Genomic DNA, 18982 nt, shown 5'->3' with positions numbered 1-18982 from the left:
GATCCAGCTCTTTCTACAAAGGAGTTATGGGCATCTCTCATTCAAGGTTTAAAAGAAAATTCTCAAGGGAAGTTATTTCCCCATTTTTAAGGGGAAATGAGTATTGTGTCAACATGTAAAGTTTCCAGTAATTAAATATAGATCAGTTCTAAAGGTGAACTATACTTCCGTATTTGTAGCCAGAGTTGGTTTCTGTTCTTATTTAAGGAGAGCTGGAGGGACCTGGCTTCTTTTGTGTATATCTCCTGACAAGGGGGCTGTGAAGGTGACATTTTATTACAGCAGTCCTGAAAAAGGGCTAACTCAGCCCCCTTTACCACACAAGTAAAAAAAAAAAAAAAAATGTTGGGTTAAGTATGTGATTTTGAGAAGAGCAAGTGAGGGACATTTATTCATTCAACAAATATTTAATTGAACACATACAGCATGTTAGACCCTGCCCTACGATCTGGGAAGACAACGGTACTCAGAGAAAGGGGTTATTCTCCAGGAAGGGAGAAAAAGCCTGTCTGATGTTTTCTCCAGACATGAAGGAAAGGTTATCTTTGAAGCACTAAGTGAAGGCTACTTTCCCTAGAAATTCCCATGAATTCTTTTGGAACAGAAGGAGCTAGGAACTCACCTGCTTCTCTCTGGGGTTTCAGACCCTGGGGCCGCAGATGTCCTGCTATAACATTCTCCCATCTCAACTCAGGCCCACTGAGGTACCCTGTCCATGGGACAGACATCGACTATCCCCATTCCTTGGAAGTTTAGAATCCCTGTTACTGCTCTGCTGTTCCCTGTTGCTAGGCAACAGTAATGGCTGTGGAAAGGACCGTTAACTTCCCAGAGGAAAAAAATCTCAATTACAAAGCCACAGTAACCTCTTAAAACATCTCACAAATCAGATCCAGGCATGAGTATAGGTGAAGAATCACTGCATATTCATCATTTCTGGAAAATGCGTTCAGAGTGGGCCAGAAGCAGTGGTTTTGTGTTCAGGGCTCAAACCACGGCATGTTTACATCCAGAACCAGTGCTAAGGAAACAATCATACTGCTTGTCTGAGATGGGTGCACACATTGAAATGGTTTGGTTTACAGGTTAGCAAAGATTTTTGCCACAAAACCACCTCCCCTTATGATAATCTTCGTTTTGTGGGACCCACAGACCCCAAGCAAAAGACCCCACCTGGCTACATCCTAATTAAGGCTCCTTTCCTGTCCCAGGATTTCAGAAGTGATAAATTGTGTATGTTAGCTGGCTTTTTGCTCATTGTCCCAAAGCATCTGCAGCCTCTGCTCCTTCTTCCTTGTTTGTCCAAAAAATACCAGCCACTGTCTCCCAGCCAGTTGGTACATCTCTCCCTGGATGCATTTGTGGACCCAGGTCAGCTTGCCCCTCTGGCAGGAAGTTAATGTAGGACCTTTGCAGTCTACAGATCAGACTTACTCCTGGGTTTTAATCTCTTATGTCCTGGGCTCACCCAAACCTAATCACACAGCCTATCCCCAAATGAATTAGTTTGGTAGGACAGAAATGTTTCTTATCACAGCATTTGTTTCTAAGGATGGAGCATATAGACCAAATAACTACAGTAGTAGTAGGAAGAGTCGAAACTTATCAATTAGAGAGTGTCATTAGCAGTTACTTCTCCATTAGAACCAAGATCCTTGGTAAAACAGCCCAGCGAGTAAAGTTACGAACTGTTGAGCAGTTGGTGTTCTGGGCGGAAAGATCAGCATGAGCTAGGTAGGTGTGGAGTGACAAAGATTGCAGTATTGACCTTGCATCTAGTTGGCAGCCTGTGTGGAATTCAGAAAATCATCTTACTTTTCTATGACTTAGTTTTTTTTTTTTAGTGTATAAAATTATCACTTGAATTGTTTCTGTCATCCCTTCCAGCTTTAACATTCTCTTCTGTTTCCTTAGCCCATCTTATTAAAACCACACAGAGTGGATTATACTTCAGTGCCTTTTAGAGGAATGTGCAGATGTAGTTGGTTCATAACAATTTATGAAAAGAAGGTCATCTCAATAATGACTGATGAAAGGCAGTGTAAGCACTAATTATTTATAATGCTTATTAATCTTATCTTACATCTCACTGATCAAAAAGAGGCGGAAAGATACATCTGGTACCAAAACCAGACTTTCAGAAAGTCCTTGAAAAACAAAGTGACTTTTCCACTGTTACTCCTTCTTAAATGAATGCTATAGAGAAGGATTTCAGAAGGAGGTGGTGAAGAAATTAATAGGTTTATTAAAGCCACATTGTTCTACAGAATTTTTGACTGAACAGTCTAAGTAATGAAATAAGTGGCAGTATTCTTTTATGATTAAGTTAAAGGAAAGTACTTATTAATGAAAGTCATTGAAATGATCCTGTTTTTTAAAAGTTGGACTGAATTTTGAGAAAAACTACAAATTTTCCCTCTAGTCTAGAGGGAAGAGGGGCTGTTATAACAAAATTTCTAGAAATGTATATAAATTATTGGCACTTTCACCATTACCCTGTGAGCTCATCAGGGATACTATGCACAGTTTGAAAACCTGTGGTCTGTCAGAAATGCATCTTTTCTTAGAGTCAGACATCATATATCTGCTTATAGCAAGGAGGAATCTTAAGGGGTAGACATACTTTATGTGATCTCAGGCTAATGCTTATCAGTATGTCTCATTATACTTTGGTGAGATCAGATACAAGGTAAGAAATAAGACCAAAAAGGAAGGGAGAAGATGAAATATACAATGAGGAGAGGGCAAGACAGAACTGATAGTAGATTTACAATGAAGCAGAACAGCTGAGGAAAGAAGAAAATGCTACTGTGGAGGTTTTTAGAGTCTCTGCTTGGGAAGAGCTCTTTGGTTTTTATCTGTCCACTCACTTTCAATTGTACCTACGCTCATTCCCCAAATATTGAAAACCCACTGTGCACTAGGCATGGTGCTAGGTGTGAATCAAATTGATACTGTCTCTGTTCTTTTGGAGCTGATCCTCCTATCAAGGTTATCATTCTAGTAGCCGTGAATGTTCTATTGAAAAAAGAGTAAATGAAGCAGGTCTTGGATTTCTGAAGGGCTCTTCTAACTTAAAAGATCCCAAACATCGAAAAAAATAAATGACTGAAAGCAAAGAGAAGTAATTCATAGGTATTCCTCCTGTGGAGGTACAATCCTGTGGAGACCACAGACTGCTTTGCACAGAGTTGACCTAGGGACATTCACTGTGCCCTCATTGTAATGGATACAAGGTGATCGCGCCCCGTGACTGGGAGTCAGGGTGTGTCTGAGCTAGGGGAGGATAAGGGGAGTGGGTGGAGGTGAGAGAGAAACCACGATAACATCACGCAAACAAGTACATGGACTGCTCAGTCCGTGAACCATAACAACCCAGACATCTTTCAACTGATTGCAACAGCTTTCCTTCTGTTTCTCTCAAGAATTAGCCAGCTCTCTTGTCATTGTTTTTTGTGACCTCTTCCCTGGGTTGCTGATTGCTTGACACAGTGGGTCTAATTATCTCCAGACTTCCAGCTTGTTTTAATGGAGAAGAATGTTTATCTTTGTGAGCAGAGAGACTTGCCTACCCTTTGGTCCTAAAGTCTTTCATCAGGAAACAGGAGAGAAATTGAGAACTGTTAACTGATGACCAGGAATGTAAACTTTTCATTTATGGCTTTTCTGTTTTTATTGTTATTTTTTTTAGGGGGATAGGTAATTAGGTTTATTTATTTATTAAAGGAGGTACTGGGGATTGAACCAAGGACCTTGTACATGCTAAGCATGCACTCTACCACTGAGCTATAAGTCCCCCCAACACGTACCACTTACGGCTTTTTTAAAGGACAGGAAGTAAATATTCCTTTTCTCACCTTACGGTTGAGTGGTACATGAGCATTTGTCATTTGGGGATCCCAAATAGTCCTTTATTTCCCTGCAGGAATTGTCTCCTCCCCCTTATAGTCAGTTTGAAGAGAAAATAAATTCACATTCTCAGCCCCATCATATAACCCAGGGTGGGACAAACACTGTCTAGACACAGGACTGCATAGCATCTGAACTTGGCTCTTCAGCATCTGGATCCTGGGACTTTGAATCTCAAACACTTGATAGAATAAAATAAACAGTTGAAGTCCCACCTACCCATTTGCCCATTTATTTTTCTCACAAATATTTATTGAAGCTCTGCTACATGAAAGGTATTTTTCTGAATGCTGGTGATACAGGGGTAAGCAGGACAAAGCTGCTGCTCTTAGGAATTTCATGCTTTAGTTAGTGGAGGTGATCAAAGGAATGAAGAAGATCATTTCAGACAGGGACAAGTGCTACAGAGAGAATGAAACAAGGATATACAACCAGGAGCAGGAGGCAGCAGACAACCAAGACATGAAGGATGAGAGGGAGCCAGCCGAGGGGCCTTGCAGGGAAGAGCATTCTAGCCGGTGGTTCAGTGGTCATAGGGCTACATGCTAAGTAGTAGGTTTTTTTTTATTGTCATATACTTGATTTAACATATTATGTTAGTTTCTGGTGTACAACAGTAATTCAATATTTTATAGATTATACTCCATTTAAAGTTACTACAAAATAATGGCTATATTTCCCTGTGCTATACAATGTACCCTTGTTGCTTATTTATTTTATACATAGTAGCTTGTATCTCTTAATCCCATATCCCTATCTTGCCTCTCCTACCTTCCCTCTTCCCACTGGTAATCACTAGTTTGATCTCTATATCTGTGAGTCTTTTTCTGTTTTGTTACATACATTTGTTTGTTTTATTTTTTAGATTCCACGTATAAGTGATAAACAGAGTATTTGTTTTTCTCTGTCTGACTTATTTCACTAAGCATAATATCCTCTAGGTCCATCCACATTATTGCAGTTAGCAGAGTTTCATTCTTTTTTATGGCTTTTTTTAACATACATATCACATCTTCTTTATCCATTCATCTGTTGATGGACACTTAGGTTGCTTCCCTATCTTGGCTATTGTAAATAATGCTGCTGTGAACATTCAGTACATACATCTTTTCTTGTATATACATTTTTTTTTATTGAAGTATAGTCATTTTACAGTGTGTCAATTTCTGGTGTACAGCACAATGCTTCATTCATACATGAACGTACATGTATTTGTTTTCATATTCTTTTTCACCATAAGTTACTATAAGATATCTAATATAGCTCCCTGTGCTATCCAGTAGGAACTTGTTGTTTATACTAACTGATATATATAGAATAGATAAATAGCAGTTTTAAGACCTCTCTGACCTCATGCCTTTCTGTGCTCCCCTTCACAGGAAAATTCATCCCAAAAAGTTGCTTATTTTTCCATTTCTCTTCAGTCTTCTCCAACCATTCATAGTCTCCACTGAAATGGCTTTCCTTTAGGTCACTACCCACCTCCATCATGTCACCTTCCTTAAATAGCTGCATCCTGACCTGAATTGTCCCTTTTATGAGTCTTACCTCTTAAGTCTCTGGAATGGCCTTGATTTCTGCCCATTCCTGACCAACCCTAACTGCAACCTGCTAATTTCCTGAGCTCTAATATACCGCAAGTTAAATCCCATTTTCTTTTCTGAGCCAGAGTTGGTTTCTGTTGCTTTGAATCAATAAAAGCCTAATTCATGCACTTGTATTTTTCATATTATTGTTGGTTTTTATCCAAGAAACCTAATTGTTCAGCCTACAGCACAATCCCATCCACCTTTTGCTTACATCCACTGTTTTCCTTAAAATGTTATACTGTACTATTGAGGACATACTTGTGTTTCTTCTGTGATTGACTTATTGTTCCTTTATGGTTATTCACCTCTTGAAAATAAGTCATTCATTCACTTAAAAATATTTATTATTATGTATGTTTTTATCACAATGCAATATATTGGAACAGACATAGTTCAAAATAGTAATGGTTCCAAGACATATTTGTTAGACTGGTATATTCACTGAGAAGTTTCTCTTTTCGGTTAATGCATTTTAAAAGCGTCTTCATGTTTTTCCCAGAGTTTTGTGGCAGTGGGCTCTGTAGAGTCCATGCCCTTTGTGTCTGTAATTGTGTCTTTATTAAAGTTTCTTAGAGATTTGTTAGCTGTAAAATTAAATATAAGTTATCCAAATGTTATGTTTTTACTTCTTTAATAATTTTCTTACACTTCCGATAAAGAATCTAATCTCAAATAAGTAAAACCAAACAAGGTGACAGTAGAGAATTCTAAGAAGCCATTTCTCAGAAAAGTCATCTTTCCCTCTGGAAGTTTTTCGTGGCTCATGGCCAAATGAGTGAACACGTTTTGGTGGATATTGTATTGTGAAGACTTTTCAGTTACAAGTAACAGAAAAGGCAACTCACAGTTAATTCATAAGGGAATTTGCTGTCTCGTGAGTAGAAGGTCTAGAGATTAGAGGTTCTTCAAGGTTAATCAGTGATGTTATCAGTGCATAGTGTCTTTCCTTCTTGCCAGTCTTCTGCCAACAGTGTTGGCTTCTTCTGAAGGCTTGCTTTCCTTGTGGGCATAGAAAGGCTGCCAGTAGTAAATGTGACTGCGGGTGACTTTGTTCATGGCTAGAGGTAGAGGGTTGCCTTCCATGGCCTTAGGAAAAAAGTCCTATGTTTTGTTCTAATTGGGTGATCCTAAATAGCTGAATCACTTCATCTGGGGGAATGCTGGTTGACTTAACTCTGAAATATATGCCCACCCCTAAACTACTGTGGCAGTGGGAAAGGATCCATGAGAACCCTTCCCCCTCAGGACTGGGAGTGGGATCAAAGCCATTTAAATCCCATGGCTACTACATAGTAGGGAAGGATGAAATACACTTGAGAGTCTAACACTATCCAGTGCATGCCTACATTTGCATATAATCTGTATATAATTCACCTATGCATTATTTAATTACTTTATGATAGAAATAGTAATAATCATATTTTACTAACATAAGGTGTTGCCATGTAAGTGCTAGTAGTTTATATATAATTTATCTTCAAAATGTAATATTTCTATTTAAAATACATTATACTCACTAATCTTACTGCATTCATGAAATTACCAATCACCTTGTAGCTATAGCTTAGAAGTTATTTTGAAATTTTTATGTCTAATGATGTATTTATTTAACTTAGAAAAGATATCCATTTTAATATCTCTATTCTTTCTTTCCCCTTTTTGAGTTTTATTATATAGAATTATTACAGTTCGACTGCACATACACATTATATTGCATGTAAATACATATATACAGTATACTACTTTTTTTTAGTTTTCATATATGTGCTAATTATTGTTTCTAAGAACAGATTAGATCTTTAGCTTTTTAAAGTTACATAGTTATCAAAGGAATAAAGCCAACTACAAAATAAGAATCAACAGAATACAGTAATTCATCATTAATCTCTCTATTCTGAGGGTGAGAGAACTTCATCTTTACCTTCACAGAACCAGCAACAGAACATCCTGATCAGTTCAAAAATGCACTGAAAAATCTTCCTTCATATTTCAGTGTAGTTTGTTTCATGAGTTATTCCTTTTTTTCTATTCATTGAATTCATTCACTTGACTGAATACTGTACTCTCTGCCAAGCACTCTCCTGAGCACTGAAAGTGTGTGTGTGTGTGTGTGTGTCTGTGTGTGTCTGTGTGTGTTGTTTGCAAAATGGACAATGGTTTTCAGAGGGTTTTATACCCTTCCTGAAGTACACAGACGTTGGGGGAAAGCTCAGTAGACTCAGAATTGGGATAAAGACAGGCAAGAACAGAGTTAGGAGAGAAATACACACATTTTCCTTACAGAAGGCTAAGACTGAGCCACTGAGTGACAGGAGAGAGTTCTCACCTCCATTTCCCAGAGCCTGAACATGACTGACAAGTCGTATCATTAACCTGTAAACCACATCTTTATCGTTATCCTTCACCAAGAAGACACCACCTTGGAACTTGATGTGAATGTGAGTTGAAAGTAAACAACAAGTAGAAAAGACATTCAGCACCATCTGTACTTATTCAATGCAGGGGACGTTTCGCTGTCCTAGAAGTATTAATCATCGTGAGCTGTCAGCCTGGTGGGGAAATGATTCCTCTTAGAATCTACTTCAGCACAGGACTGCATTTGTTTCATAGACAACATATGGAAATTATTTAAAAGATGAGTTAATCTTAAACAACTAAAAAGTATTAAGAAATGTATTTATTGTTTTAGGGAAGAAAAGAATTATTAACTGCAATCTAAACAAAAGAGAAGAAATGTGATCTTGGAGAGGTTTAACATGTGACAGATCAAAAATAAGGAAAAAATTTAAATAGAGCAATTCAAAAAGGTGAACAGTTTTGTCAGTGTTGTTAGTGTTGATTAGGAACACCCAACCTGTACCACACGGGCAAAGCTCACCATCTACCAGGCACACCTCAACCAGCGAGTTGTTGCTTGTCCTTGTAAGACATTGATTATTATTTTATTATTCTGTGAGAAGGTGTGTGAGATGCTTCCTGAATCTCATTACATTCAGCAAGACTGTTAAGTCCCAGAAACTGGTAAGATGGAGCCAGCTCGCCACTTTCAATAAATCATACTTGTTACTTATTCACAGAGGATTATTTTGGCCATTCTGACTTGCATTAGTGAAGGAAGTTACATGAACAGTAAATCCCAAGATTGAGTAGAAATTATAGGTAAAAGAAAGAAAATTCAAGAGAATGGAAGATAAAAAGCATGACTAAGTGCCTTAACAAGTGTCATTCTTAATTTTTAGCTACAATGAATAAATATACCATAATTTGCTATCATTTAAAGGCTCTGGTAAAAATGCAATGGTTTCTAAGTTGATTTGTAAATTTTAGTTACTAAATAAATTTTGGCGAACTGTATCACAAATGTAAAACTTACAAATGAAAAAAGTAAAGAAATAGTTGTTATAGTCCCATCCCTCCATCTTCAGAAGTATGTTGTTCACAAGATAAAAATGCCATATACATAATTATGAGGATCAACTGTTTGTAATTTATGAGATGACTGTGCCCAGCCTTCCAGGAGTCGTCTTTCAATCTGTGTTGCTGGAAACAGACAATAAGCAAATATTTAACAGTAAGATATTTTTCTTGCGATAGGAAAAACATTGACAAGAATAAGACAACCTTGTCAAGAGAAATCCATTCTCTATGCAGTAGACATCAGTTGTCCCTTTAATCGAGACACAGCGTGATGAAAGAGAGGCTTTATGAGACTGCTCCAAGAACCAGTGTATCCTCCTGATAGAACAGTTCCCAAAATAAGCTGTCATGTTTGGCTTCTCTCTGTAGGTGTATTGAATTTCCTGAATGATCTGCCTGTCATTTCACACATGGCAGATGCAGCAGATCAGCAACCAAACAAAACCCCTGCCAGCGGTGGTGGTTGCTCACTTAACCCACGAAAACTACTTTCATTTGCCTCTTGAGTTACCTAATGACATTTTTAAAAAATCATAAATCTCACATTAAGATTTCATGAATTTTGCTTATGGAAAAAAATGAAGCAAATAGTCAGTCTTCACTCATTGAAGATGCAAATGTAAACGAGATTAGAACCACAAATTGAGATGGTGCTGTAGCTTATCCTAGGTTGACAACCTCTCCTTAAAGTAAGATATTTCCCTAGTTAATTTACAACTTCAAAAATCACAGTTTAAAGATTAACTGATAGCTAAACTATATGTCCTCAAGATTTTTTTTGTATCTCTCAAAACTTGTCTTTAAACATATATTCAGAAGGTGTTGTGATCTATTTTCATTAGTAGAAATACCAATTTTTGCTGGCAAGGAAGTCTCTAAAGTCTATTAACCATCTGTTATTTTCAAATATTGAAACACTGCATTACATTAGCTTTAATATAGTATTGAGTGCAGGAGCGAAGCCAAGTATTCCATGGTAAACTTGTCACCTTACTGATTGATTTTAAGATTCAAGTGTTCAATTACTCCCATTAGATATAATATGCTAGGAAAATAATTACTTTATAGAAGTTTCTAAAAGATACTTATTGAAAATACAAAGTTTAAAAAACTGTTCTGGAAAAAAAATACTGTTTGCTAGCTCTGTGGTACTGAAACAGCATAAAAGAAAAGTATTAATCAGATTGTATGATTCAGTATTACCCCCTGACACTAGTATTAATGGTACACCAGTGACTGTTCACTGGATACAGAACTGCTAGATACAGCATTGTTAATAAGCCTGGGGTAAAAATGATTTTTTCTGGCAAACATCATGCCATATGACTATGTTTCAGACCACATTAAAAAAAACACAGTAGTCTATAGAGGGTACTTTATTAAATGTCACTATATGAACATTTAAGCTTCTACAGCAGATAAATTAAGGATTGGTTTATTTGCAGTATTGAATGTTTATTCACTTCATTAAAAACCTCAGCTTATTTTTTAGAGGAGATCTATGTGCCTTTTTAATTGTACATGGAGATTGTGCATTTGGACTAGAAAAGAGGATGTATAGTGGTTCTCAGATTTTCAAAAGACTCTGTTTCAGCACAGTTTAAAAATTGTTTCTTTAGTGTAATGCCCATCTCTCATTATCACACATAATTTGATTTACAAAATATTGATTTATTTTGTTTTGCAAAAGAAAATATACCCACATAAGAGAAAAAAATGCTGCTATAATGTATATGTCTGTTGATTATGAGGACGAATGCACTCAGAACCTTAGGAATATCATTAAAATGTATTACATCTCCACTTTTATGCATAATTTAAGAGTGCATAAACAATAACATTGTAAGCAGAGCTATCATTTATTGAGATCTTATAATGTGCCAGACTGAGTTCTGTTTACATTATTTCATTTTAACTCTGGTGACAATTGTTAAGATTATTGCCATTTCCCATATAAAGAAACCAGGACTTGCAGAACTTAAATAACTTACCCAAGATTTCACAGCTAGTAACAAGAGGGCCTGAAATTCGAATATATGTCTTTTTGTTACTGAAATCCATACTCTTCACTGCTGTGTTAGCATGCATTTCCTTCAGCCTACCACCATTCAGAATATTATCATGGATATTTTTAGGTCAGATTCATCCACTGAATATTAATCAGAGGCCTAGCAATCACGGTATTTACTTCTGGAAACTGGAGAGGTCAGTATGATTCCCCTTCCTTCCCATCTTGGTGCCTCGCATCTTTCAAGAACGAGTATTAGTTAGCATAACCTCAGACTCCCCTTTCTTTTTGCATCCACTTTATGTTGAATGCAAAAGGCATTGGCAACTTAATTCAAGGGCTGGTTTCTCTTGAAACTCATGTCATCAAAACGGGTTCTTATTTATATAAACAACTGTTCAGACTTACTTTGTTTGGGGGGTAGAGTTTAAAAATACATAGTTTTAGAAAAAATAATTTTAGTTGAATTCTTTTCATTTTTAAAATTTACATAATGAAACTCAGTGATCTTTTCTCATGTCAACTGAAAAAAACAAAAAAACCTTCCAGGGATCCTCTGTGCCAGACATATCTTTGGATGTATCCTTAACGAATAGAATGAAGATATGAATCCTTCATGCAGCTTATGAGTGGCAGTTAGGTTTCTGTCACAGCATCTGTGTTTGAATAGCTGAGTCATGTTGCTTCTTTTGGAATGGTCTGAAATTTATACACTCCTGTAGCAATAAAAATCAGGAGCATGATGTGTAGAACAATATATTTCACCCTTTTTTTTTTTTTTTTAAATCTCAGTGGATTTCTAAACAACATGGTGACACTGTTGCTAATAAGGAAACTGAGGCTTGGAGAGATGTCGTGAATTACTCACATAGGTAGAAGTGCTGGGTGGTATCCAAATGTCCTGATTCCAAATCATGTCCTCTCTCTCCATCATAAGTGTATGGCATAGCTGGTCGTTCTGAAAGTCACCAAATGGAGAAGGTCGAGGTGAAACCCAGAGATGTCCCTTCTGAGATATTAATCACTCCTTGAGGAAAACACTATAAGGCATTTCTCTTATGTTGAATTATTGCCTTACTAGTTAAGTGCTCTGTGAGTGAGGGCTGAGGCTACTCCTAGTGGATCAATCTCCATCTTCCTATGAGATGTTTATTCTGTTGAACTTTCCATTGACAGCTGTCTTTCCCCTTGTGCTTGTGGCTCATATCTAAAAGTAGAACAATCTCTCAACTCCTTTAAGGGAGGCATCAGACGTTTTATTTCCTTTGAATTGCCGAGGCTAGGAACTCTCTTAACCTTTAACACAGATTACTGGACTTCTCTTAACTAATCAAAATAAGATGACATAATATGGTAATAAGAAGAAGGAATCTGTCTTCGGGCAGAAAGGAAGCAACTACTCTGTTTTATTTAAAACAGAAGGTGTAGTGGTCCCTCAAACATGGCTTGATCAGGGTCAGTTGTGAATGAGGTGATGTGTTTCCACTTCTCCATCCCTCTCTCTATTCTGGGCTCTCCCTCAGCCTGCTTCAGTCTACCACTAACTCTTCAAACTCTTAGGTTGTCACCTCCTTTTGTGTGAGAAAAAAAAAGACTTGATGGATAAAAACATAAACTTACTTTGTTGACTACTGAATTCATCATTCTGTGAAAACCTTTCACTTTGTGAATGTGTGAATAAAATCTGTTATTAAATTTCTCCTCTAGTTTTCATAATAATAAACATTTAAATAAGTCGAAGAAAATAATGTTACCCTCATCCCTACCAAAGGAATCTCCTGAGGTGGCATTTAAAGTGATGAAGGCAAAAGTCAAGGAGTCAAGGAGGCGGAGGCAGTGTGGAAAGGGAAGAATGGCCTTCTCTAGTCCCCTAAATTATAATTTCTTCCTCATAAGCAGGGGGCCATATGACACATTCTTAGGCAAATTACTTACATTAGCAAAATGCTCATAAGTTTTTAAACATTTTCACTCACATTAACACAGAAATGCTAAGGGACCAATATTTTTCTAGAGGAGGCAACAGAGGTGTCCTCAAATGGAGTCAGAATGAATGTGCCTTTGTACAATATTCAGCCCTCCACAATAAACATTTTCTGGAGAAATTATACATCCCACTATCAAAAAGTAAGCTCTTCATTTTTTTTAATCTTTCACAGAATCTAGCCAAGTTTGGGCATATATATATAAGTAGATACTCAAATCTATATAAATACAAGTACCTATAAATACATTGCTATAGAATTTCCAATCTTTATTGTGAAATCGAAGTAGTGTCCTTAAGAATCCCAATGCTAGTTGAAAAGTAAAATGTTGAGTGGATATCCAATCAGTTCTTTAACAAAAATAACAAGCACAGACACGGGAGCTGTCATTAACTTTCTTTGTCAAAAGTAAACACGCCTGAGACCAAATTTCTTCAGGCCATTCTAAAATCCACACATTGCCCTATAGGATATGATAACTCATTTGTATGAGAATTTCAAAATAAATATTTGCTCTGTATTCGAAGATATGATATGTTAACATCACAGTTTTGTACCTTGAAAAGTCTTCATTGGAAACTCTGGAGACAGAATATGCCACAGAGGGAGTCTCACTGGGAGACAGTACAGTAGTGGAATGGGTCCAGTTATGGCTGTAATCAAGGTGTCAGCCAGGCCCGGGGTCTCATCTGAAGATGCAGCTGGGAAAAGATCTACTCCGAAGTCCGCATGGTTGTTGGTAGATTCCACCTCCTCATGGGCTGTTGGACTGAGAGCATCAGTTCCTTGCTGGCTCTTGGCCAGAGCCTACCCCAGGCTCCTTGGCAGGTGGGCTTTCCCACGTGGCAGTTAGTTTCATCAGAGCACGCCTCCAAGATGGCAACAAGGAGAATCTGCTCGCAAGATGAAAGTCACGGTGTTTTACTGCCTGATCATGGAAGTGACTTTCCATTCCTGTTGCCGTATTCTACTGGCAGTACAAAAAGGGGAGTCACAGGACAGCTCACATGTAAGGGGGAGGGGATTTCAAAGGGTTGTAAATACCAGGTGTCTGGGGTCCTTGGGAGCCATCCTGCAGCTGCCTACCATACTAATGCATTTTGAAAATTATTTAAATAAGGGCTTAAATATTTATAAGAAGTAAAAATATACTTTTTGACAAAAGAGGAAAATAAGAGCCATTTAAACAACCTCATTTTAAAATATTTTTTAAAACCTGAAAGAAAAATTAAAATGTAAAATAGCTATACAAAAATACAAATTAAAATAATTATTTTTGTGTGTAAAATTGGAAAAGATTAAATATTTAATAGTACCCATTTTTGGTAAGGATAAATAGGTACTTTATAACCTGCTTGTGGGGTTAAACATTTCTGAAGGCATTCTGGTAATATCAAGATTTGCATACCTTTTAGCTTATCAGTAGTAGTTCTAGGTACTTATTTTCCAGAAATAATTAAGCCAAAGCACAAAGATTTATGTACCAGGATGTCATTGCAGTGATACGTATCTGTGTAGAATTATCCAGGTAGAATTATATGTGTATGTGCTGGCGTGTTTTTTTTTCCCATGGTTTCAGAAGAGAAAATCTGAAAGGATATTTATCAAAATATTAAGAGTGATTACCTTTGAGTTGTGGGATTATAGATTATCTTTATTTTATTTTTTATGGTCTTCTGTATTTTTCAGTTTTTTTTTTTTGCTTTGAGCATAGTTATATTTTATAATGACAAAACATAATGAAACTATTTCCAAATAATCCTTAATATAATTTCTTCCTATATCCCTATATGATAATGTTCTCAGCTTTTATCATAATATATGTTAATTTTAAAAGTATAGCATCATAAGATCCTTTCATTCTGAATGTATTAGCTGCTTCTATTGATAAATGAATATGTTCCAAGTCTTCCTGGCAAATTATACTTAAAAAAGAAAAATTCTCCAAATTCTGTGTACACACAAGTATCATCAATCAAAGGGGAACTGTAAATTAACTATCAGGTTTCTCCTTAACCTGGCTATTCTGGAGGAATAACTCACTGGGAGACTAGCCCTGAAGATTTTGATTAGCTAAATAAGGAAATAAATCTTTGGTTGCCATAGCTAATCCTTCACTCATCATTTATCCTTCATACCCTCAACATTTTTTAGCATCTACTATGTGCTAGGCCTTAAGCTAAGTGCTGGGAATGCAGTAATAAATCAGAAACACACTGTTCCTGCTCTTACAGCCTAATAAAGACAAATCTAAGAATTGCACTGCAGAAGATGTCTCAAAGGTTGTAGTCCAGAATTTCCCAACCCCCAGTTTATGAATCTGAGAAACAGATTTTCATCTTCTCTTTTTTACATATATTGTTTGACAGAAGACTATCATACACTTCTCTCTTCTATCCTGTGACAGGCAAAATTCTAAAATGATCCCCACAATCTCTGCTCCCTGTTGTTACTTTCATAATTGTGCTATGTTTTATAGCAAAAGGGATTTTGCAGATATAGTTAATGTTACTAATCAATTGACCTTAAGACAGAGATTATCTGTGTAGCCTAACCTAATCACATGAACTCTTTAAAAGCAGAGCATTTTCCCCATATGGTAGCAGATGAAAAAGTCAGAGAGATTCAAAATGTGATAAGCATCCCATGTGAGGAAGGTGCTCCATTGCTAACATAGAGAGAGTCACTGTTCAAAGACCTGAGAGCATTCTGTAAGGGCTGAGAGCTGTCCCAACAAGAAATGGGGACTTCAGTGCTACAACCTTAAGGAGCTGAATTCTGCCAATAACAGGAATGAGCTTGGAAAGGACACCCTGGGCACCAGATGAGACCACAGTAAGCTGCCACCCAGATTTCAGCCTTCAGCAGGGCACCCAGTCATGTCATCCCAGACTTCTGTACTACAGAACTGAGATAATAATTGAGTATTACATGAAGCACTAAATTTGTGGTAATTTGTTACACAGCAATAGAAAACTAATACATACCCTTTTTCATTAGTATGTCATTCGTGGGGACTAGTTAGCACACTACAGTATGGTTGGAGCTCAGATCCGTGAATTCCTACTATCCTCCTTATTGTCCAGATGATTAAGTTGAGGGCAAATGTTTCTAGCCATATTGGCCTTTTTTCTCCTTTTAAATTAATTGATTTGTCTTTTTGCTTTGAAATAATCTGAAATGTATAGAAAAGTTGGAAGTATAGTACATAAAACTTTTTTTCCTTAAGTATTTGGGTGCATATATTGCTGACATGGTGACCCGTCACCCACAGATACTTCAGTGCATTTTTTGTAATCGAGGGCATTCACCTACATACTTAAAATATGACCATCAAAATCTTCATAGCAAATTCATCTCTCAGATCTCAGTCGAATTTCACAAAGTATCCCAATAACATCCATTATAGTCAAAGATCCAATTTGGAATTATATACTGTGTTTAGTTGTCACCTCTCTTTAGTCTCTTTCAACGTGCAACAGTTTCTCATTCTTTCCTTGGCTTTTATCATCTTGAAACTTAAATATCACAGGCCATTTATTTTGGAGAGTGTCCCTCAGTTTGGATTGGTCTGGGGTTTTTCTTCATAATGGTTGTGCATGTTGGGGAAATGATAGTTTTCTTTTCACTGATTACTATAGAATAGTATACAATTTCCATTTTTATAATTCCTAACGATGTTAATTTTAATAAAGGTGGTGTCTGCCAAGATCCTCCATCATGAAGTTTCCCTTTGTAATTAAGAGATATTTTGTAGAAAGGGAATTTGAGAGTATATAAATACTTCATTTCTTATCAAACTTTAAATTTATTCATGTCTAACGCTTATATCAGTATGGGCTCATGGTTTTCTATTTTATTCAGTGGTTCACAATATGCTACCATGATTATTTATTTTAATACTCAAATTGCCAGAAATTGGTCAAAGGGAACTTCTTAAAGCTGGCTTGCTTCAGTGATGTTTTGACAAGTCCCCTCCATCCTTTGAGCATCTCCTTACTTACTGACATAGCAAGATATCTTTGGCTCATCTTGTTCTTTCCCTTTCCTAGCCCTGGAATTGGCCATTTTTCCAGGGAGTCCTGGTTTTTGTTAGTGAAAAATACTGTTTAGAAACCAAGATTCAGACTCTGTTAGAGTTGTTACTGTTTCCAGTATCACATTGAACTTTCTTTAACTTTTCATGCTCTCTCCTGCCCAAGGCTTTTGTATATGATGTTCCCTCTACCTGGAATGCTTTTCCCTTCTCTTGGCATAGTGAACTCTTACTTATCCTTCAGATTGCAATTTAAGCCTTGCTTCTTCAAGCAGACCTTCCATTAGTACCCAGACTAATTGAGGTCTCTGTCATAGCATCATGCTCTTTTAAGGAGTTTATAGTGTAGTTACCATTTGGTAGCATGTTTTCTCCTCCCTAAACTTTGAAGGACAAAGGCTGGATTTGATCAATATGGTGTCACTAGTGCCTAGAACAGTGCCTAGCACATAGTCATTCTCAACAGATACTCACAGAAAGAATGAGTGATGTGAGTGAGTAAATGAATGAATGAATAAACAAATTAATGAATGAAGCCAGAACCAGATCCCTGGACTTTCCCAGTTATTCCACAATGGACACTTAAAACTTTTATACATAAAGAACTCACTGAAACAGTACTCACTAAATGCTCAGACATAAAGGCATAATTTGATTCTTTCTAACAAAACCATGGATTTGTCACACTGGATCAAATAACTTTCCACATTATTTCTGGTTAGTTCTTCTTGGAATGGATTCAGACAGAAACGGAAAACCAAGTACCCTCTGAAAAGGTCATAGAGTTTGCCACTATTGATTAATCACTTGGTTTTATTCTCCATTGGACTTATTACATTCTGAGTAACTTTGCTAAGTTGTTAAGAAAACAAAAAGCTGCAGAAGAATATTTAATTTGATTGCATAATGCTAAATCTTTGCCACCTCCTGGGTCCCTAATTAAATCTTGCTTTTACACAGCACCTTGTCCTTGAATGTGGGCTGCTCTAAGAGTCTCAGGAAGGGAATTTATGACAGAGAGAATCCAGAAACTTGCTTTTAGACATTGTGGAAATCTAATAGTCCTACCATTGTCTCCACAGGAAGAGCAAACATAAGTTGTCTTCTTGGCCTGACGCTTTATGGTTTTCTCCTCTAGTTTTGAATCAGACCTAGACTCAGCAAAGACTCACCTAACTTTAGACTCAACCTAAACTCACCTATAGTTTCTGCCTTTCCCCAGCAGTAACTCCAATAACTGTCCCTGGGAATTATGTCAGACCTTTTGGCATCCTCTGAAGCATTTGATTATTGAATTCTGTTGACTTGCTAGAAGGAAAGTGGGATCAGAAGGGCAGAACTAAAATAGTTCTAGTTCTTTCAATCCTGAAAGATACATTAGAGTTCTTAAAGGCTTTTTCTCATTTTACATTTTCTGAGATGGGCTTCTGAGACCCTTGGTAATTCCTCTTCCATTTATTTTATATTATGTGAGGTTTATTATAAAAACAGAGACTCTAATAGCAACTTATGCAATGGAAAATGATTATTCAACTATTTTTCCTTTTCCCCGACTTGTACAATGGTTTTCTTCCAGTCTAAGATATCTGGCAAAAGTGAAGACCTGGTTGAAAAAAACTACGTATATTTCCATTCAAATCAGATGAGAAATGCAGAACACCCCCTACCCCATGTGAATGAGGAATCTCTCCTTTATTCTTCTGGGGCTGCGGTGGAGGAAAGATTCTTGGCCATATTGAGGCTCCTATAAATTGATATTTTAATACTTCCCACCAGAGAACCTAACCAATATTTAAAATTCAAGAAAAATCCCTCTATGCTTTAGCCGCCTTCCAGGGGTAAATTTTCCCTACTCACTTAGTCATGTTTCAAGTGGTTAAGCATTCACTCATGACCCATTTAATCTAGTTTTTAAAAGGAACAGTTATTAGTATATCCCATCTCAAAAGTAATTGAGATGGATGCAGTTGATTGATGTAATTTAATTAACCAGAACTTTACCTACACTGAGGAAATCATAATGTGAGCTTTACTAAAC

The 18982-nt window shown here is 36.8% G+C and overlaps 1 protein-coding gene and 2 long non-coding RNA genes across 4 annotated transcripts in view; 1 reads left to right on the top strand and 2 right to left on the bottom strand.

Moving 5' to 3' along the window:
- CCDC192 (coiled-coil domain containing 192) overlaps positions 1-891 on the bottom strand; it is a 175481-nt gene extending 174590 nt beyond the window's left edge. Inside the window, 1 exon segment of the mRNA XM_032476631.1 lies at positions 623-891. Coding sequence (XP_032332522.1) covers positions 623-741 — 119 coding nt within the window. The 5' untranslated portion in view covers positions 742-891.
- The window catches only part of LOC106730503, a 311014-nt gene that overhangs the window by 154980 nt on the left and 137052 nt on the right, over positions 1-18982 (top strand). The window lies entirely within an intron of this gene.
- On the bottom strand, positions 8135-12064 carry LOC116662694. The gene is made up of 3 exons (XR_004318689.1): positions 12002-12064; positions 11792-11881; positions 8135-9038 (listed from the first exon to the last, which is right to left on the bottom strand). It is a non-coding gene; the product is annotated as an uncharacterized LOC116662694 (long non-coding RNA).

The sequence above is a fragment of the Camelus ferus genome, chromosome 3 (genome assembly GCF_009834535.1).
Source record: "Camelus ferus isolate YT-003-E chromosome 3, BCGSAC_Cfer_1.0, whole genome shotgun sequence".
NCBI lineage: Eukaryota > Metazoa > Chordata > Mammalia > Artiodactyla > Camelidae > Camelus > Camelus ferus.
The sequence above is the reverse complement of the archived record's forward strand: the minus strand, read 5'-3'. Positions and strand labels throughout refer to the sequence as shown.